Source organism: Hyposmocoma kahamanoa, unplaced genomic scaffold (genome assembly GCF_003589595.1).
Source record: "Hyposmocoma kahamanoa isolate Upper Pololo Valley unplaced genomic scaffold, ASM358959v1 160, whole genome shotgun sequence".
Lineage (NCBI taxonomy): Eukaryota > Metazoa > Arthropoda > Insecta > Lepidoptera > Cosmopterigidae > Hyposmocoma > Hyposmocoma kahamanoa.
In genome coordinates this window covers 5,333,849-5,357,369 of record NW_020653575.1, presented here as the reverse complement: position 1 = coordinate 5,357,369, position 23,521 = coordinate 5,333,849, and the positions used below count along the sequence as shown (strand labels likewise).

The 23,521-nt window shown below is 36.7% G+C and overlaps 1 protein-coding gene across 1 annotated transcript in view; it reads left to right on the top strand.

The window, feature by feature from the left end:
- The window catches only part of LOC113225433, an 83,385-nt gene extending 60,929 nt beyond the window's left edge, over nt 1–22,456 (top strand). The window contains exons 2-6 of the mRNA XM_026457744.1: nt 17,898–17,960; nt 18,355–18,548; nt 20,798–20,989; nt 21,483–21,662; nt 22,137–22,456. Coding sequence (XP_026313529.1) covers nt 17,898–17,960; nt 18,355–18,548; nt 20,798–20,989; nt 21,483–21,662; nt 22,137–22,358 — 851 coding nt within the window. The 3' untranslated portion in view covers nt 22,359–22,456. The remainder of the gene's footprint in view (nt 1–17,897; nt 17,961–18,354; nt 18,549–20,797; nt 20,990–21,482; nt 21,663–22,136) is intronic.
- Nucleotides 22,457–23,521: the final 1,065 nt, after the last annotated feature.

The window sequence follows — 23,521 nt, the reverse complement described above, 5'->3', positions numbered from 1 at the left end:
CAGTGAGATGGAGGTCAAATGGAAAAGAAGAAATAAAAGAGATAACCTACTTTTGAAGGTTACTCGTCAAGTGCGTTGCCCCTGACATAGATTATGATTTTGTAGAACAGAAAGAGCATTTCGAAAAGTAGGTAAGCTTTAAAATATAATGGCAAACGAAAACAAATTATTAAATGAACGTGTAAAATATTTCTCTTTTTTTTTCAGTGACGGGACGAACATGTCGTGCGCAAGATGGTAAGCTACACGCCTGTCTATAACAATTGCAGTGCCACTCAGAGCTTTAAATCGGAAAGATCTGAGGGGCCCTGCCACTGCGCCCGACAACCTAAAGTTGACAAGTCCCACGCGCCTGTAATTTCACCAGCACCCTTACCCTTCAAAAACGGAACGCAGTAATGCTAAAATTACTGCATGGCGGCAGAAATAGGTGGTAGTACTTCCCTAGACGACTCTTTCACAAGGAGCTCTACTGCTTTGCAATTTCTAAGTCAAATTAAATTTTCTATCTCGGAATAATGCAATTTCTAAGGCAATAATAGATTTGCTTGCAATTAATAACACTGAATGAAAAAAAATATAATTGTGAAATTTACATTACTTAAACTTAGACCAGGTCACAATTAAAAAATGAAAAATTTTACCTCGTAGACACACTTCAATTTCTGGCCTTTTTTATGTTACCGCCAATATCAGGCTAGGCTTAAATGCAACTCTATGCCTGTTGAGACAAGAACGTTTGAAACTTAAGACCACCGTGCTACAACCCAGGCCAAAAAACTTTCATAGATTTCTCATAAATGGCGCTACGACAAAAAAGTCGTTAAAAACCAAAAACAAAGGTCTCCAGCAAGCACATCTCCAGGAAAACTCGTAAGGCTTTTTTTATATTAGGCAGGCAGCAAGCAAGCATACGGATCAGAAGATCAGAAGGGCTGAAGGAAAGTGGTCACCGTCGCCTATGAACGCCTGCAACACCAGCGGCGTTACGAGCGCGTTGCCAACCCTTTAGGACCCTTCTCAAACCCCGTTTCACTGACTCCATGCTGTATTCCCGCGGGAAAACCCCGTCTGGTCTGCTGATTCGTTAGCCACGGTCTGGTCGCTGGTTCGAGATCAGCCGGGCCAAAATAATTTTTCTTTGTGTTCGATCTCTGTATTTTTTGCATTTGACCACCATCTCACCTGATGGAAAGTGACAATGAGGTCGACGGTGTAGCTTGCACACCTAAATAATCCCTATTCACTCTTGTTTTAGTTGGGGTTTTTGTCCTTCTAGGTATTTAATAAAACAAAAGACAAAACTGCGCAATAAAACATTTACTAGGGCCAACGGCTACCTCAGTTACATGCAAGTGACGTGGTTCGGCCTCACATAGACAATCCGATCCGTGTTTACTTATTTACTGCCCTGCCCTTTGGCGGGGAAACGCCGTGTTGTTACAGTCGCTTGCCTGCTCGAAGATCGTACTAAGCCGAAAGCGAAGCGGAGGCGACGGTTTCAAATCCGGACTTTGGACCCCAAACTGGGGTTACACTTATGCAATAATAAGATATTTTAAATATTGATGATATTTTCGAAGAACGTACAGTGACGAACACCAAAATACGGTTACGTTTTAAAATACGTAGCAGCGACCGATATTACTAGTGACGTGCGTTCTCTCGAGAGCTGTTGGATCGTCTGCCGTGGCGGCAATGAGCGCGCGGGTGCAGCCAACGTGACGGCAATGCCGAACAAAAGAACAGGTTACCGTCGGAGCTAAGACGGGGCGCTCGGTGTGACTAAAATTATTGTATTGAACGCATGATGATGGAAACCTCTGCCTACCCCGATTTCAATTTAATAAGTATGTACGTATAACGTTACATTACCACCCGCGTCACCCGTTAAAACCCGTCTTACAGACTTAAACAGCGATTAACAGTACACGTTCATACTTCTCACATTCAATCAACCTGACATAATTCCCCTAGAAAACACATAAGCAAGAACAATATAAAAGTTTGTTGACGCGTCCATTCAAAGACAAGGCACCACGATAAACTAGTGTGTGTGTATGACTAGTGATAATCGCGTGATGATAAAGGCAGTGGGAAATTTGAAATGTAAATTAAAATACGTAATGCTTACACTAAAACAAGAAAACCGAAAGTACTTAACATTACGAACCAATTTTAAATCTTCTATGTGGCAGACTCCTATGTCTTTGCCAGACATATCTTGTAAGCCATACACTAAGGGTGATCGCTTTTCAGTAATGCGACATTTAGCAACGCGCTCGGAGTGACTAAAATTATTGTATAACGCATGATGATGGGAACCTCTACCTACCTCGATTTCAATTTAATAAGTATGTACCTATAACGTTACACTCTTGCCTTGAAAAGGCCAAAGTTTTAGCGTTCAGGCAATTAGTCTGCAAGCTGGGATTTCTACTCCTTATCAACAATATCCACAACATAGGGTTTAAAACCAGCCTAATTCAAATTCAAATTCAAAATAATCTTTATTTCATAGGTAAGCATTATTACACTTGAAATCGTCACAATGGTTGAACTCTACCGCTCATTCGTAAGGCAGATTCCCATGAGAAGAATGAGCAAGAAACTCTAGGTGTTGCTCTTTGTAAATAACATTTACAATATTTTTTTTTATTTGAAACATCAGAGATCGAGACTACCTCCATGAGCTAAACGGGTTACTACCACGGATTTTTGTTATCCAAGTACGCAGAAGTTGTATAATAACCTTTAGTATAAAGTTTTTGTTTCACTATAGTTTAAAACCTCGAAAAAAGCAAATTTTGTATATCAACGGGAATCTTGTTATAGAAGCGTATACATTGATTGATACCCCTTAAATGATTTTTTGACTTTGTGAAGACGACTATCCAGAAAAGCTAGTTTATTTCTATTCCTCGTATTAATGTTATGTCTGTCACTATTTTTCATGAATAAATTACTATTCCTTTACATAAATTACATTTTCATAAATGTACTGTGAGGCTAGTGTAAGAATGTTAATTTCCTTAAACTTATCTCTCAAAGATACTTTGGGGCTCAGATTGTAAATTGCCCTAACTTCACGTTTCTGGAGGACAAAGATTCTACTGATATCGGCGGCATTACCCCAAAGCAAAATGCCGTATGACATTAGACTGTGAAAGTAGCTGAAGTAAACCTAGCGGTTTCGACGTCTGAAAGTTTCCTTATTTTTTTAATCGCGTACATTGCAGAGCCGAGCCGTTTTAAACTACATCCGTGACATATTCTGTAGAAAACCGATAAGCAGGCAACTTTACGACGGTATTCAAGACTCTGCAGCGTCACTCTTCGTGCGAGTCCGTGAAATATCCACAACATAGAGGTTGAATCCCGCCTACATGTAATCCCCCGATAATGGAAAGGGAAAAGCGGAATTAAATCATCGCACACTCTCCGTGATATATCCTGTAGAATATTAATAATTATAACCGTTGACTTACAAATAAATGGACGACGGGTCTAATACAAAAACCACGAAAAAAATGTCACAAGTCAACCTATTTAAACGTAGTGACATGTAAAGGAATATGAAAAAGCTGAAACGTTGAATTTAAATTGTAATGTCATCGCAGTACTGTCTAATTTTGCTTGCTTCGCTGTCAGTCGAACAAACGAAGACTAAAGCGTGAATGACGCTCTGTATACGATTTTAACGCCCTATAAGTTCGGACACTTTTTAGCGCGGACCCGACGTCCATATAATTGTAAGTCAATGATTATAACACACTAAACTGAATGAAATGACTTCGAACAACGTCATGAAGCGCATCAATATGAAGCGCATATCCAACCATGACTCGCAAAGGTCGAGATAAACAGATGGATAAGGTTTTTGATTAAATATTACAAGGTCAAAACAAGGAAGTCGCTACTTTGATTCATCAATCACGTTTCAAATGGAAAATTGACCATTACTTACATACGACGTTGAAAACGAAATTAAAGTATGTTAACTCACTCCGTGTGCCGTAACTAATTGGGCATGGTTTACAGATGCCTTGAGATCACGAAACCGATATGATCATGTATGAGAAAAATTCTGTTTTTGATTCAATAAGGCATTTATTTAGTAACAGACGCTTGAAACCCCTGAAAGCCATAAAACAGAGGAAACTACAGTACTTTGGGCACACGTACGGTATTTTTTTATAATACCGAGTGATAGGACAAACAAGTCACATTCACAATACTGTTTGGCGGCAGATATAGGTAAGAGTCGCAGAAGATATATAGTGCGATACACGTAAGTTCAAGCTATCAAAATATCGTCGTAGTCGTTCGATCGAAGTCCTATCCAAAACGGTTATTCACGTATCACTTGAACGAACGTTGATATGAGTAGAATCGAAACGTAATGAATGACATCTTGGATTGTTAAATTTGACATTTAGTCGTCGAAAGTTTGTTCGCGGGAATATGCTGGCCCGCAGGTTTGCCCGCTGTACGGACCAAGTAAAAATTACGCTTTTCAAAGCGTATTGTCAGGGTCTGTACACGGGCGGCTTGTGGTTTAGCTGTTCGCAAAGGTCGCTGAATTCCCTTCGCGTCCAGTACAACAACGTGTTCAGGATGATGTTGAGACTACCCCGGTACTGCAGTGCCTCTGCAATGTTTGCTCTATCCCATACAAGCTGCTTTAATGCGGTCTTGCGGAGAAAGGTAGCATCTTTGGTTAGTAGGCTCCGGGATAGTGACAACAGCATTCTGAGAGTTGTTGCAAACGACCACAGAGCGCCTGTACTGAGGCATCTCGTACGGACAATGATTCCGCACGAGATGCCTCGTAAGTACATGACATTTTAGTTTCTAAGTAATTTATAATTATAATTTCATACTAACAACAGTCTATAAGTTTGTTTCTTTATTCTTACTAACACCAATGGATCCTGTTATCTGAGAAATAAAAATATAGTAGTATAGTAGAAAGTCTATTGAAAGAACAGTCAACATTTTAGCAGAATACGTATGACTTGTCGTTTAGAGTCGATTCATGTTCGATTCATATACCAGAATACGCTTTAACGACATTTGGATCGAACGGCTATTAAAATTGTACTCGTTGACGTTCACTGTCACAAGTGAATACGAAAAAGCAGGTCAACGACTAAATCGCTACGATATCGTAACGGTTTGATTACGTGAATCACCCCCATGATCGTAAAAAACCACGTTTTCAAAGTCTGCAGAGAGGTTCAAAATGAGTAACACAAGAACTAGTATACGGCCGCAAGTGGCAGTCAAGGTGTTGACGTATTTAAATTCTAAATAGTTCAATATATATTTCTAATGCTGCTAAACTTCGATTCTCGATACAGAAGCAAAACTTTAATTATTGCTCGTTTATAAACCTAAAAACAAAATTATATGGAAGAATAGTATACAAAAATTTTCTCTAGGGAAATACTGCCAGTTGCTACCTTATCTATTTCTGCCGCCGCGTTAGTGCGTTCAGGTTTGGACAAGAGACTTGTCAATGTCTCAGGGTGACAGGCGCAGTGGCATTGTCCCTCAGACCCATTGAGTTACAATTATATGGACGTCGGGTCCGCGCTAAAACATGTCCGCACTTGTAAGGCGCTAAAATCGTATACAGAGCGCCAAACTCCGCTTTAGTCTTCATTTGTTCTACTGACAGCGCGATACTGCGATGACATTACAATTTAAATTTCGAATAGGTTGACTTGGGACATTTTCTTCGTGGTTTTTGTATTAGACCCGTCGTCCATTTATTTGTAAGTCAATGCTCAGACCTTTGCGTTTTGAAGTTTTTTGTTCGTCCTGTCACATGGTATCATAAAAAAAAAGAATAAGTAATCGATTTTGTTTATATACTATAACAACACTCGCCATAGTAATAAATTGCTTATGTAGCGCAACGTCGTAAAACGAGAGAGAAAATTCAATTATACCAGTAATAAAAGTCGGCTAACGGTACGTCCGCTAGAAAATGAACAAAACCTTTTGTTGCTAGAGTGATTTAATTCTTTTAACGTTTGAATATTTTCTTTAAATTGAGTAACATTTGAAATTTCGCTTCAATATGGTTTGACTCTTAGAATAATAACGCATAGAATGATAGTTTCATATCAAACGAACTGTCACGAGTGAGGCAAAAATCAAATTCATGTAGGCGTAAGCAACTTGTATCTACGCTCGTCGGCACGCACACAAATATACATGCCATGGAATTGCATGGAAACGCGTTACTTCCTTATGGAATGTAATGTTCGTACATAGCTATTTTATGTTTGTCTGACGTATTTTTACACTCATTTACCGCACATTTCGTCATTTTTAGCTAAAATTCTGGAGCTGTTCGCGGTGCAAGTTGGCCTTGAGCACTGACGGCCCGCCTTCTCGTGTAGGCCCTTTGGGAGCGCTTCAATTTGCCTCACTTAGCGCATGGGGGCTAGGTTTCTATGCGTTATTATTCTAAGGTTTGACTCAACTCCGAGTAAAAAATCATAGCCCACCAAAGTATCCCACCCACCACCAACCTACGGGCGTACAGAAATGACATTATGGCTAGATTTATAGAAAAATATGTGTACTTTACAATGATATGTGTCGCTTTGTTGTCGCCTACTGGGAATTATCGTCGCCTTACGTTCTCAAACTCGTATCTTAAAGCACAAAGTTACCGACATGCAATAAATGGTTTGTATACACAAAATTTTGCAGGCTGATTTGACATCCCATTTCCTTCATAATCACCCACTGGCTTAGAATAATAACGCATAGACTGATAGTTTCATATCAAACGAACTGTCACAAGTGAGGCAAAAATCAAATTCATGTGGGCTAGTTTTAGTAGTAGGTTAATTTTCGGTTTTAGTGAATATTTATATAAAAATACAAGATAAAACGCGTTACTTCCTTGTAGAATGTGATGTTAGTATCTATTTTATGTTTGTCTGACGTATTTTTACACTCATTTACCGCACATTTCGTCATTTTTAGCTAAAATTCTTAAGCTGTTCGCGGTGCAAGTTGGCCTTGAGCACTGACGGTCCGCCCGCTCGTGTAGGCCTTTTGGGAGCGCTTAAATTTGCCTCACTTAGCGTGTGGGAGCTAGGTTTCTATGCGTTATTATTCTAAGCCCACTGGCTTTTACTTATTCTTAAAGTAATGCATCCAAATTAACAACCTTGATAAGAAATTTAAAATAAATAGAAAGTTTTGCCATCTCCTGAATAATCACTCTTCATAAGATACAAGTTTGAGATAGTAGGCATTGTTATGGAATAAAAAAATGTATGTTAGTGCAAAAGATTTGTATGTCTTGTTCATCATCCAGAGAAGGACGTGTCGTGTCGTGATGCGTCAGAACGGTATCGGTTTCATAAACACAACACAAGCCGTCACATAGCGACACACTAATAATAAATCTAACCATATAAATGTATGAAACCGATACATTTCTGACGTGTCACGTCACGACATGTCAAATGTGAATCCGGCTTTATTCCTACTACAACTGACCGCGCAGGGATCGCGCACGAGTATGATGATATTTATTTTGACAGATAGTCTGACAATACCCAATTAGAGTTTTCATACAATTAAAAATATGTTTAATATGAAATCTTAATTGTACCTACCTGTTACACGGTAACACCGTATATGTTCAATATTTTTTTTACATAATATAAAAAGTGGTTTAAAATAATGCACAATTTAAAACTAATGTGGTTTTTGTACCCAAACATTCAATAAGGCGAGTTACCAGATGAAAATATCGACAAACTGTTTCGTTACTACTATTAAATAATGGTCAAAAGAATGTGGTTATTAGTTACACGATAGGATGTACTTTATCCGATCATACTAAATCCAGAAAACCGGCCAAAATCAACGTATAAAACGAATTATTTAAGAATAAAACATCTAACTCCGCATTCGATCAATAAAATAGCCAGCAGATTAGACTCTGCGGCACACGCAGTCCTTACAATATGAACTTACCGATGTTGCTACTGTTAGACTAAAACTAGTCTTAAAGTAAACACTTTAGTTACTTCCATAGTATAATTCATGGATTCTCATGTGGGGTAAAGCGGCAGATATACAAACCATATTTGTGTTGCAAAAACGAGCGATTCGTTCTGCTCTGTGTACCGTTTAGGTTCTCGGGTTTCTCTCAGAGAAAAGTTTAAGGAGGCTGGTATCATGACTGTGGCATCACAGTACATTTACTCAAAAAATATATAAATAATTTCAATAAGAAAGAAGATATCCATGCTATTAACCTTAAAACTAAGTCCAAACTCATGGGACCACGACTTACGTACGTTACGAGTACGTAACGTTTTTACAATAAGATTCCGGAGAACATAATTATTAAGATTATCATTTCCTATGTTCAAAACTTACATTAAAAATATTTTAATTGAAAAGTCATATTTCAGAATTGAGGAGTATGTGTTAGATAAAGAAGTATGGAAAGACAAGAAGAGTCTAGATTCCACACAATTATGATTCAAAGTGTATTCCATAGCATTTAAGTTTATTTGAAAAGAGCAATCACTAGAGTTTCTTGCTTGTTCTTTTCAGGGACGTCAGCGTCGTGAACAAGCAGTAGCTTAAAAATTTACGTTTTCTAGTGTAAAAAATTTACCTATGGAATATATGATTGTTACTCTTTTACTTTGAAAAAATAGTAATTTTTTCAATAGGTAGCAATCGCGAAAGCTAAAAACTCAATAAGGTATTTAGAATAGAATAGAATAGAACAGAATCCAATTATTACATAACGCCACAACACAATAATACACAGTAAGAAATTTAAAAAAATAAAAATAAAACAGAACTAAATGAAAACTAAAACAAACAGAAAATAGAATAACAAATTAATCTAAATAAAATTAATTAAAAATAAAATCTTAGTAATAAGTAATAAAGAGACCACAAAGCAAGTCAACATTATTGTTGTACTAAGTAGATGTCATGTGTGCGGCTGTGGCGTATGTAATAGGATCCACTCAGCTAATATCACCGCCGGGAAAAGGCTGTGACGCTGATTTTCAGTGAACCCTAAAACCGAGTGAGTACCGGACGCGTGTGTCGCGTTTAAACTAAAATGAATTACGTATACATATATTTCTGTAATGTAGTATGGTGTGTTCTCTTATATTTATAAAAACTTAAATAATTCATTTGATATATATATGCACTGATAAGCGTATGCAATGTAGTGTCTATTATTTACAACAAACAAAAATTGGATTTATTTAGTTTAAAAAGATATCGATTGCGAGATTTGTGTCACGTGGGCGACGGAATATATTTCATAAATTTCGTAAGTGTAGTTTAGAATAGGATGATATGCATTAATATTAGACATAAATGTGTCATGATATACGCGATTTAGATCGGAAAAAATAGCGTCATATCCGTTATTTAAAAGCCTAAAAATGCTGTCACTGTTCAATATTCTTTCTTCCATTTTCTCCGAGCATTATGAACATTGTAATCGTTATGTCATTACTGTCAGAGTTGTTGTCTAAGAACGTGATTAGCACACAATGAGAACAATATCATGACTTTCACTGTTGCTTCTTTAAGAATATAATGAAGGTATTTAGCTCATTTTTCGCATCGAACATTGTTTTCTTAGGCCCAGTGTCGGGGAGCAGAGAGTGGAGGACTTTTAGGTGACGTAATGTAATGTACCTTGTCACCGCACTGGTTAACCGTATGTAACCCTCGGCCCTTTTTTCGTCTCATTACAGCCATGGTTGTGTAATGAGAAGAAAAAGTCCCGGTTTTATTTGGGGCATTATAGTCAAGTTAGCCTGCTTGCAATCATACTACTTATTCCCAAATATGATGAAAAACATGTTTCATGGGCGGTACAGGAATTACGAACCTCGATTCAAAAAGCCTTCAGTCTTCGAGTTCAGGCTTCTAATAGAGTCGTTCATAATTCCTCCTTTACTGCCCTTAATAGGCAATGTACCATAAAGTTATGGCATTATAATATTTTTCTACTTCTATACTTTAATCTCTCAATTATAATTTCATAAACCATATCACAAAAGCGCTCTTTTTAGAGCTGAATTAAAATTCTATTGTCAATGGTACTCGCTACTTGTGTACACAGAACTATAATGGGTTTCAAAAAAAGAACGTATTTTTGCTCATTAAAATATCAAATAAAAGCTACTCAAAGGCTCTACTGTCTCTTAAATTGGCCTAAAGGTCTTGCAATCGGGTCATAAACCTTTATAAAAAAAAAGATTAGTTGAAATAATATGTGGCACTTAGTCACCTCTATTCTATCTGTTTGGTTTTTTGTTTTGTAGCTTTAGAATAATAACGCATAGAACAAGTGAGGCTAAACTCAAATTCATGTAGGCTAGTTTTAGTAGTACGTTAATTTTCGGTTTTAGTGAATATTTATATAAAAATACAAGTTGAAACGCGTTACTTCCTCGTGGAATGTGATGTTAGAATCTATTTTATGTTTGTCTGACGTATTTTTACACTCATTTACCGCACATTTCGTCATTTTAGCTAAAATTTTTGAGCTGTTCGCGGTGCAAGTTGACCTTGAGCACTGAAGGCCCGCCCGCTCGTGTAGGCCCATTGGGCGCGCTTCAATTTGCCTCACTTAGCGTGTGCGGACTAGGTTTCTATGCGTTATTATTCTAAGTATATATCTTTATACTTATATTTCTCGCAAATAAATTACAACTTGAAGTGAATAGAATTTTTTTCCTAATATTCGAATCAATAGATACGATTACGTAATATCAAACGATATTCATTATCTCGATAGGGTGTTAGCATCTTACTGATAAGTGGAAATAGATAGTTGCTGATGTTTTCTGACAACTGGCAATCGGGCTGTAGATCAATTTACATCGCCGCGGACCGGAACGGAAGTGACTTTTTGTAACAGTGTGTGCCTGATGTAGGTACATGAACGGAATGGTGCGTTGTTCGGGTACGCTCTTTCGTGCACCCTCGACGGTTGAGCAGGGCGTGGATCCAACGGCTACATAAGATCTCGAACCTCTGTGACTGTAATTGAACTGGGCTCAGTCTTTATAAACAAATATACATATATGAGTAATTATAAATACCAATTTATACCTGCCAAGGTCGGTTCTGCAAGGATAAGTAGCATTCCTTAGACCACGAATTAGTTTATTCAGTACGTTAAGTAGCCGATATTCGCCCACCCAAGCAATAAAATCCCTAAAAATATAGAAAAACAATTCGCAGTAGAATTATTCTGCTTGCTGCCGGACGTTGGGAAATATGAACTCTCTTATTTCCCCAATTCCCCACACGTAGAAATACTCAAATCCCCTGATGAGTTATTTTACAAGTCCATTCTCCACAAAATCCCCCATTTCCTATTACTAACATAGCCTAAATATCGCCGACTCGCCGATCACTTTTTTAGTCGCCGCGCGATCCCTCAAAGTAGTCTAATGGCGAAAAATCGCCTAATCTGGCAACAGTGCTTTGGATATTGAAACGTTTAGTTAGATGAAAAGGATTTGCATCAATGAGAAGCAAAAAAACTATTATTATAATTAAATCATATGGTGTCTAAATATTACAAATTTTGAAACAATTTTTGTAAGATCGATTTAGAGCTTACGATCTATCCATGAATCGATTTAGAGGCTATGATCCATTACGATCCAAAAAATTCATTCAAAGCATAAAACCGTGCATCCCTAAACTATACGCAAGGGTTTCTCTCGTGAAGCATCATTGCTTCGTATATGAGACATCATTACTTCTTCCATAAATTTCTTCGACAATACAAATTTGCGCATCAATATTCCATTCTGTGTATTTTTACTTTGAAACAAAACATTAAGTACCCGCTTTATTTCGTCCACGCCTGCTTACGTTGTTATCTGGTTTTTGATAAGATATAATCATTATATCCAGGTGTTGGTACATACTTGCTTTATGGAATTTTGAACCAACGTCAACTCGATTTGTTTTAGCATGTTTCCCCAGACATAGAATAATAATTTATTCAAAAGAGATATCAAATATCAAATGATATATAATGAAATCTGGAAATTTCACCTAACTAGAAATAGAGGCAGTAGTAATCTCAATTCATATAGCACATTATTTAGAAAGGATGCTGCATCCCGTAATTGTTAACTGATAAAGCAATCTGAAATTATTTCCAATTGTTTGTCACGTAGGAAATTGTGTAAATCTTTATATCAGAGATAAATTATCTAACCGTGTTTTAAGCAAGATAGATTCTTTTGATTTATCGATAAAAAAATTGTTGTTTGATTTAAAACAAAAAATTTAGTACCTTGCGAACAAGAATATAATACAAAAGCTTCGTAAAAATATGACCAAAGACAATTTTCCTCTAAAGAAGAAATACAAAATCGTACTCACATATTTAGTAGAACTCATTCTACGGACTCGATTCATGGGTTTCTTCTGCGCTCTCCTGTACTTATTGTCTTCAGGAATAGTTGGGGCCGGAACCACTTTTCCACAAACAGCTTTATCCTCTAATAGGAAGAAATCGGTTAACGACCCTCGTCTGGCCGATCTACATTTCACCACACTAGCACGTTTTTTACTAATAATCTGCGACAACTCTTTCTTGAAATCCTCACTAGCCTCACTCACTTTATTCACTTGTATCACTTTTGGGGATGGAATTGTACTAAAAGAAGAACTTTTACGTTTCTCCCTCAATTGTCCCTTTGTGTTTGTTGTTGATTTGGTATACGGCTCACAATCACTCAGGTAAGCCTCACTGAATTGATCCAAAGCTTTGGTGAATTCCTCCAAAAGGTTCTTAACGGATTGTCGTTCAAATATGCCCAGATTAATACCTCCTGAAGACTCAGAATCAGCTATCGATACGCTGGAGTTATATTTTGAAGAGTCTGTTGGTAGTTCTTTAATACTTTTCAGATAAACACATTCATCGTTATCGTAGTAAACGTTAGAGATATTTTCTGTACTCTCGGTGGCTACCAAGGCGTCGTCAATAGCATCATTACTTCCAAAGACGTAAGAAAAACTGTTTTTGATCAAATTCTTGCCTTTGCTCTTTTCTTTTTCAATTGTTTCCTCTTCTATAGCTCTAGGTAGAAATTCAAAACTTTTACTCCGTTTGTAAGTTGGGCGATTAGAGCGGACCTTATTATCCACTTCTTTATTTCTGAAAATCCAGAATCTTTTATTGGATTTAAATTCATGTTCAGCTTTACTGTACCTTTTGGATTCATCTCCCGCGTGAGTTTGATTATTTATTTTGTTTTCATCTGTCGACTTCGGTTTATGCTTATCATTTTTATGTTTCCCCAAAAAACTGATTCTGGAAAATTTTTCACGAAAACTGAACGACTTTTTTAATGGAGATACAACGATTTCATCGTCTAATGACGGTTTTTCTGAAACTGGTGAATCTGGCTTCACAGGTAAACATGCAGAGAGAAATCCTGGAGGTTTCGATACTACGAGCTCGTTAGATTCGCCTCTAACAGGTCCCGGGGGTACATAATTTGACTTTAAGCTATCCGGTAAGTCACCGAGAAGACCTCGTTCAATGAGAAGCAGATTTTCCTTATTTAGTTTCTTCAATACGTTAGGCATAGGTCTTCTAGCCGTAGGGTTGTTTTCCTCGTCCATTCTATGCGTCATCACCGAACCGCGGTATATTTACGACTGCCCCATATCTCTGAACTGAGTTGATATCTGAACAGATAACTACAGATATGATAAGCCTCTCTCCAGAAATGTTGGTTTACGTTCTTTTGTGTATGTAAAATTGTCCATTTGTTTTAGCTTGAGCATTATTAAAGTTTGTGGACAATTGTGTGAGAATTTTACGATGTTTTACATTAAAGATGTGAGATCCGATGAATTCTGTACGCAACCGCCATTGACTTACAATTATATGGACGTCAGGTCCGCGCTAAAAAGTGTCCGCACTTGTAAGGCGCTAAAATCGTATACAGAGCGCCAAACTCCGCTTTAGTCTTCATTTGTTTTACTGACAGCGCGATACTGCGAGACATTACAATTTAAATTTCGAATAGGTTGACTTGGGACATTTTTTTCGTGGTTTTTGTATTAGACCCGTGGTCCATTTATTTGTAAGTCAATGGCAACCGCGCATATACTGTGACAGTGCTCCGACGTGGTTCTAATATTAAAATGTATAATAGCTTTACTATGAAGATTGTATAATTTAAATTTCCTTCTTAATGCTTATTTTAATACTATAATAGCTCTATTTACATTTGTTTTGTATTAGATTAACTTATATTAAAATAAATTTATTTTATCTTACGTTAAACATTGAAATACTTGTAAATTTAAACTGTATACATACCTGAGGTATGTTTTTATTTAGTGCTGGTTAGCAACACCAGCAAGTCCATGATTTTAAGGATAGGCATGTTGCTTACCACCAGGGGCACCGCCACAGCGCCCGTCACCCTGATATATAAGTTGACAAGCCTCGTGTGCCTGTAATTTCACGAGCACCCTTAGCCTTACAAACCGGAACGCGGTAATGCTCACATTAGTGCTTGGCTGCAGAAATAGGTAAGATGGCAGTACTGCCCTCTTTCACAAGTGGCTCTACTGCTTCAAAATTTGTTTGAAATTTGATTTTTTGAATTAATTACGCAAAATTAGTCCCTCCCTGACGATAGGCTACTTTTTTACAAAAATTAATCATAAAGGGGGTGAAATAGGGGATAAAAATTTGTATGGAGAAGGAATAAAACTATGAAATTAGTATAGTATAGCCTTAGAATAATAACGCACAGAATGATAGTTTCAAATCAAACGAACTGTCACAAGTGAGGCAAAAATCAAATTCATGTAGGCTAGTTTTAGTAGTAGGTTAATTTTCGGTTTTAGTGAATATTTATATAAAAATACAAGTTGAAACGCGTTACTTCCTTGTGGAATGTGATGTTAGTATCTATTTTATGTTTGTCTGACGTATTTTTACACTCATTTACCGCACATTCCGTCACTTTTAGCTAAAATTCTTGAGCTGTTCGCGGTGCAAGTTGACCTTGAGCACTGAAGGCCCGCCCGCTCGTGTAGGCCCATTGAGAGCGCTTCAATTTGCCTCACGTAGCGTGTGCGGACTAGGTTTCTATGCGTTATTATTCTAAGAGTATAGCATGCTACTTGAAATGCTGTACTACACAGATAAAGTCGCGGGCACCAGCTCGTTTGCCAATAAATCTCTCAAGTTTTGTTCGGAAATTGTTTGTAACCAATTTCCTGCTACATTTGACGCAAGTTCCGATATCCAATTACTTTAATTATATTTTGTGAATTCTTACTACACAGGTATTTGGGTAATTTTGTAAATAAATCATTGTTGCATTACACTTCTCTGCATGCCTTTGCATTGTTTCCGTTCTTAACGAGTTTTTTATACGGAAAATCTTTAGTATACTTTAGTATTTCTGCTGCTTCAGATCAAAACCTAGTAAGAAGCAAATTTTTTAATGAAATACTTCTCCGATAGTAAGTACTCGCTAAATTGCAGTGACAGCTGCTTCAAAATTCTACTATTTACCAGAAATTTCGAAACTTTAAACCCTACTCACGCAACTAGTAGGTATGTTCCGTGACCAGTCAAAAATCTTATAAGTCACTTTAACCAATACAAAACATAGCAAGTATTCGAGACTTTGCATTGTTTTAAAGTAGTTAAAGCACCTTACTGGGTATCTGAATAAGTAATTAGTGGATAAAAACTACAAATAAATAATAAATAAATAAATAAAATGTTTCTTTATTTAAGTATACATCCATTAATAAATTTTACATTACTAATTACATTACAATTATATTGAACAATTAAATTTAATTTTATTAACCGAAAATTATATAAATAATGAACTAAATAATTAAGAAATAAATTAAATCGAATTTACTTTACAAATAATAGTGTAATTACAAATTATTTAATTTATAATTTAAAAATGGACTGTTCGCTTACTAGGTAGCACGTATCGCGTACTGTCCTTACAAGTATATCGGCCGAATCGCTCACTCTCGTAAGAAAAGACCAATGTTTCGTAATTTGAAATCTTTCGTGTTATGGCGGAAAAATTATCTACTCTATAGTTCATATGTTTAGGTACTTAACTAAATGTAAACAATCTTGAGATGTTTATTTAATGAAATATCCGTTTATAAAATTATTTTTACTTACCTTCAAATACAAAATACAAATACTTAGCTTCGTATGAAGTTGCATGCCTATTTTTATACCCTTTTGTGTCTTTGCGATAAACATCCAACAAATCCTGAAAGAACAACGGTTTCGTTATAATTCGGTTTTCGATGTAATGAAAATTCGAACAAACGTTATTTCGGAAAAAAAGATTCGAATTTGTGATAGGTTACCGTAAAGTATGTGTTTTAATAAAAATATGTATCAAGATTGTTAACATTTAGGTATCTGAACAAATGGACTATATTCACGGCAAACATGCCAGACGTACTACACCGCCAGTGTCGCCGCAGCATACCTTACTAATACTGAAAAGTTTAGTCGCTTTATTAATTTAATTAGTCAAAATCAAATTTTCTAATGCAATAACTAAATCAAATGCTTATACTGTGTTTTAATTCTGGCTGCTAAGTATCTTTACTTATGTACACAAATATTCAGTTAGGGCTATAAATGTCTATGGGTATAAAATACGTAATATATAAGCTGTGATCATTTTTGTGACATCAGTATATTCGTTGATTAGTAGGTACCCTAATACTATTAATTTTTTACATTTAGTAGCAGACCTTCTTGTGAAAGAGTTGGGCCTGGAAAGTATTGCCAAACTTACCGCCAAATCGATACCTGCAATGAACACTAAGCCAAATTATTTTTGGGGCTGTTCTGTTATAATTTTGTCTTTTGTTTCGTTTTTTCCACAAAATTCGTCTTTTTTTGTTTTTATTTTCGAATTTTGTTTCTTGTTTCTTTTTTTTTCACAAAATTCAGGGAGCAAATATTATATTAGTAAATAAATATGATTGTTTACGAAAATAACAAAAAATTACGAAGAAATAAAGATGGCGTTGTGTTCATTGGAGGTATCGAAATATAAATGTGAGCATTACCACGTTTCGGTTTTGAAGAGTAGGGGTGCCAGTGGAAATCTTTGTGCTAAAGTGGCACTGCAATTGTTATGGACAGGCGTGTCGCTTACCACCAGGCCCACGACTAGTTCGTCCCGTCACTTGCTATCATAAAAAAAATTGTTTAAGAGCGACATTGATTTGTGTTTCCTGTAAAATGTTGTCTGAAGCACTTAATAGGTTTTATCACGGAGCAGCCAATTTTAACCTCCCTTGTGCCTGCAGATTATTACTGGGCAACACTGTAAAGCTTTCCCCGTTTCGTGATGACGTAGTTACCTTAGCTACCTTGCGTCGTATGGTACCTACACAATTAGATCAATACCGTCACCATGTAATAAACTTACATTTAATTTGTTATTTACTGTTAATAGTAGAATACAGTGTGACTTGGAAATTATATTCTTTGTTTCTTTATTAGTTCAATAAGTTATTGTAGACATAGACACTGCAGTCTATCTTATTTAGAAATATTTCATCCTCACATTTGTTATTCTGTCACAAGTAAAAGCTCCTAATGTGCCATTTACAAAGTTAAATTTAAAACTAACCAGTAAACGAAGACAAATTAGGCTCTACAATTCAAGTAATTTACAATAAAAACGAAAGTAGCCAACGTAACGTACACAATACAATACCCAACCAATTAAAACTGCTTCCCATTGTTAAAATCTAATAGAGAAGTTAAATAATGGTGTTTTGTTATAAAATCATAACAGATACTCCACGCCCGTCTAACTGTACATCGCCATGGAAAGGATCGCTGAGTCGACTGCCTTACAGTAAGTACTTTAGAAATGTTTTTAATGAATGCCTATTGTGCCATATTGAAAATAACAATGAGCTATAGTTGATGGTACATACATAAGCGCCTGAATATTTACGATCAATTACCCAATTGAAATTATAATAAGTTGCAAGGCTAATATGTTTTTATCAGGCGTTTCATTTCAATATTATCACAATTTTTGACATTCTGATTTATTTTATAATTTTATCAGTTAAATGAATTGCTTTTTTCTTGACTTACGCTAAATGGCGTCCTTGTAAATGTAGTTGTGGAATATAGTAACTTTATGCCTTGTATTGAATATTCCAGTCCCCTTTGTGGTCGTCGAGTACGAATCGCGCCTAATATAGTTCATTATTTTTCAACGATAACTTATCTGTGCACAGTCGAAACCTCGCCATCTCTGAATTCATGGAACTACGAGCCAGTGGAATCACATGATCTCCTGGACTGCATATCGGAGCGTGAATGGCGTTTATTGGCAACCCTAGCTAGGAAGAGAGAAGATGATGAAGTGAGAAATCAACTCGCAGAGCAATTCCGAAAGTTGTGGGAGAAGGAAAAGATTGAAAACAAAATTGTTAGTACTCTAGAAAATGTACAAGAGAATTTGCCTCATTTAATGAGTTGTCATTAAGCCGTTATTTTAATAGTAAGAATAGAAGAATACTATAGTAGCATTAGCGCTCCTTGTGAAAGAATTCATCTAAGGAAATTACTACCACTGAACTTATTTCTGCCGCCAAGAAGTAAAGCGAGCACGATGTAGTTACAGGGACACGGGACTTGTCAAGTATGTCTCAGGGTGATGGGCGCAACGCCAGTGCCCTTCAGAATTTTGCGATTTTGTACCTCTCAGTGACACTGCAACTGTTATATCGACTCCTCCTACGTAAAGTATCGTATGTCGAAATTGCCAAGTTTACAGGGGAGCGTTTTAAACTTCTGAATTCACTGAAATAAGCATAATATGTGACTTTAGCATTTCTCAGTTTTATTCGGCAAAGCTCGTTAATCACATAGAATATTATAAAATTCTAGATATCGGTTAGATGATCTATTAGATGATCACTCTATGTGAGTACCGACTGAATTCAGAACTTTAAAATACTCCCCTGTAAACTTGGCAATTTCGACATACGATCCTTTACGTAGGAGGGGTCGATATATAGGCGTGTCACTTACTACCAGGCGCATGACTTGTTTGTCTCTTTACTCAATATCATAATAAAAATGTTTACTTTGACTTTGGCTAATTAATAATGATAATAACAATTGTGCTATTGCCGAGGAATAACGCCTCTCCCATTTAAAAATTCAAAATTAATCTTTTAGGCCTTCTCAAGGCCTGGCGAAATATAAAATAAGCATAATATAATAATAATTATTATTATTACACACCCTCCACATAGATACACGCCATAATGTATTTCCTAGATTTCGATCAGTAAGTGTTGTTGAAATCAGCCAACAACTGCGAAAAATAGAGAAGATAATAGTAACGCTCGCATTCATAGCTCCGCACTAGGGAAAACCTGGGTCGCGGGTGCCATGGACACACACACATGGCTGCACTCATACTCACGAGAGAAATAAATGTAGGACCTACAAATATTTCTCCCGGCCCAGCCGACCAGCACGGTACCCGTTTGACCACAGAGGCAGTTGAAATTCTCTTTTAGTTAGGCCTGTAATCAACAGCGCATTACAGTGCTTTATTGCTTTATGTGCAACAAAAACAATACTTACAAAATAATAAAAAGTAAATACAAAACGAATACAATAGTATCAAATACTTGAACGATAAACCGTTTGGCATACAATTCACTAGAGCCCAGATTACGTATTGACCATCGGTTGATAAATATAGATAAATAGCGGTCTTTGTTGCTTTAAGGGTGCCCCGAGTCCACGGGGATACTTAGTAGCAGCAGATCGCCTTGTGAAAGAGTGCGTCCAGGAAAGTAACTTTCCTATTTCAGTCGCCAAGCAGAATGAAGGGTATGGGGTACTGGTGAAATTACAGTCACATGGGACATGTCAACTTATGTCTCAGGGTGACGGGCGCGCTGGCAATGCCCCTCAGACCTTTGGGTTTTAAAGCTCTGAGTAGCACTTCACCTAATGTGGACCGGCGTGTCGCTTACCACCAGGCGAACGACTAGTTCGTCCCGTCACTTTATATCATATAGAAAAGCTTCTTAATTTCCATTCTATTCAAAACTTTTAATTCAGATAAAAATCTAAATAGTGTTAGTAACAATTAACGTATGGGCTAGTATTAGCATTAAATATCATTCCAAGAAGGTACTTATATTAGCAGTATTAAGTACACATTAAAGATTGCATTCGACCATAGATATTTCTATATCTATGCATGCGACATTGAGGTCAATCCATCTCCGCAGGAGTGATGATTCCGACCGGTTTGAGAATTAACATTTGACGCTGCTGGAGCTTCCTCGGAGGCGTCCCTGCGCAAAAGCAAACATTTTCCTCACGATTTGGCGTGAAATCGCCTGAGCAATTTATATTTCACCTCACTAGCTCGGAAAGACTTTCTTTTTCATTAGAAATCTGCGTGCAAAAGTGTCTTTTCCACGCTAGCATGAAAAAGGTTTTTGGAATTCGAACTTGATGATGGACTTTGTTGCCCCTAACGTTTTCTTTCGATAAAAAAAAACATAACGAGACGTTCAACTACGCAATTTGTCGTACATTATTTACGTAATAAATCCGTTGGCATACTTTATTCTTATTTTCCTCGCTATAGTGAGGTGAAAAGTTATATGTTTCGCTCGACAGCAAAGTTGTTTTTTTCTGTTCTAGGTAGAAGAAGAAATATCTGGTCAATACAAACGTTATCTCCTCGAGAAACGTAAACAGGAAGAACACCAGCAAGAACTTAAGAATCTCGAGCGAACTGCTGTCCAGCAGCTTCGGCGCGACCTATTGCTCGACACCATCAAATACAAGGAGGTGTCGAGTGCTAACAGGATTGCTCGTGTTAATGATGTAAAGGTATTTAGTGAACTATAACAATAACGTGACAGATACAAAAAAATGTGATTTAAGTGAAAGTGAAAACATAAATATTGACACCCGCCTCTTAAAAGACTATGTGAAAAGCCCGAATAAATGAACTAAGTTATGTAAGAGTACTTGAAAACATAATCTATTAGAACTACAATGGAAAATATTACTGAGTATCTCGATAATTAAACGCCGACATGGCTCAAAGGACTTGTACCCAAGCCAAAACTCTTAATAAAAAATTAAAAATTTAAACAAAAGCTAAAAAAGTTAAACTTTAAGCGCAGGCCACACCGCAAGCGAAGCTAAGTTAGCTTCGCTCACGTAGCTGCATGCAACCATCTATGCCTTAGCTCGGTTAGCTTAGTTCGCGATGTGAACAGATGTATGAAAACATACCGCAGCTACGTGAGCTAAAACTAACTTAGCTTCGCTCGCAGTGTGGACTTCCATAGAACTATAGACTTGTATTATTTCCCAGACCAATCACATATTACACAAAGCGTTAGATGGCGAAGCGCGACGCCTGTTAGCGAATGACAGGCGACACAGGCTGGAAGCCGCGCAGGGATTGCGTAAGCAAGTGGACTTATTTCGTGGACTTAACAAAGTCGACAATGCCAGGAAGAAGCGCTCTGCTATTCTTAGAGACTGTTCTCAGGTAATTAGTCTGCTTTTAGCTACTTAATACACATATTTCATTATTTATTTTATAGTATCGTGATTTTTTTAATATGATATTCATATATGTTTGGTGAAAACACTCCACTATACTAAAAATACTACCACGGTTTTTTGTCATCCAAATATGCAGAACTGTAATTCTAGTGTAGATTTTTGTTCATTAAATAGCTTTGAATGCATAGCTCAAACAAAAATCCTTGGCATTTACCTCTTGCAGGTGTCTCGACCAATAATATTTGAAATAAATATATAAATACAAATGTTTATTTAGAAAGAGCAATCCCTAGAGTCTCTTATTCATTCTTCTCAGGGTAGTCTGCCTTACGAATAAATAGTAGAGTTTAATCAAAGCAACGATTTCAAGTATGGATACCTTACCTATGAAGAAAAGATTATTTCAGTTTGAATTCACGTCGACGGCCATGATTTTATTAAAAATATTTTTCCACAGCGAACAGCAATATCCAACACTCTGAGTAGTTGGGAATCGACACTCGTGCGCAACGAATTAAATGCCATAGACGAAGCTAGACGTGCCCAATACGCTGCGCACGCGGCGTGGATTGACCAGCGTAGTGCGAAGCTTGCGCAGGCGAGAGAGAAGTCGCAACGTCGCGCGAGAAGAATAGCTGATCTGACGCAGCAATTGAGAGATATCGTTAAGAATGGTTGAGTATGTTATATGTCTTCGGTGTTGAGTGTGCAATTCAAGTAATTTAAGAGTTATTGTTAAGAAGATATTTGTAAAAGGTTATTGAAAAAACTGAATTGTGTTGCAGAATATATACCTTTTTCATTTATAATTACAGATGAAACAGATATCCGGTAACTATCCGGTCGGACACCGGATGGTAGAACAATGTCCGGCCGGATACCGGATGTTTAAAACTGAGAAAATTCATAATCAGTATGCCAAATAAATTGATTTATTGATTAAATGTGATAATGTGTGTGAAATGATAGTAATAGGATAAACAGCAACTACAGGATCGTTGACAACTTGTTTATTACTTGTAACTGAGAGAATTATGACGATGAATTATGGTGGATGAAAACCAGCTTAAGAGGACAGTTTTCCAGTATAAACTCTTAGAACTTTGTTAAATTTTAAGTACTACTTATTATTGCCAGACGACCAAATGAAAGGATCGCGATCGTATGTAGGTACCTACAATAATGAAACGTGTAAGTAGATATAATTTATTTTTAGGCAAATCTGGTACCAAGACTTAGAATTAGTTAGATAACAAACAAATTAATGAAATGAAATTGAAACAAAATAATAATGGGCGTATCAAGTTTAGGCTTATACTGATAACAACTAGAAATTTTAATATAGCGAAAGAATGATATTGTAATTGCGTTTTTCCTTTTCCACCACGAGAAATTTGCATTCGGCACAACAAACAAACAGCACTGATATTAAAATATTGCCTTTACGGTTTTTTTATTGTTAACATTTTTCTGTTATGTATTTGTTTGTATTATAGATTAAATTAATCGTTTTTATAAAAACCAAGTGATCACAACAATCAAATCGTCAGTGTGAAAGTGCAATCATTCACTAATCAATCAACCTCGGCGTTCGCGACATATTTATGGCAGTGGGTCCAATATCCAGCGGCCGGACATCCGACTATCCGACCTAGGTGCTCGCCGGATATCCGGTATCTTTATTTACTTATAATCATAAACACGTGATCATTTTATATTTGGCGCTATCTTTATTTAATAATGGAGACTTCTGCACAGAAATCCGACCGCCGTTATACTTACAAAAAAATTACGGCACGACAGATACGTTCAATCAGAGGCAGCTCTCAGCGTTGCCATTGG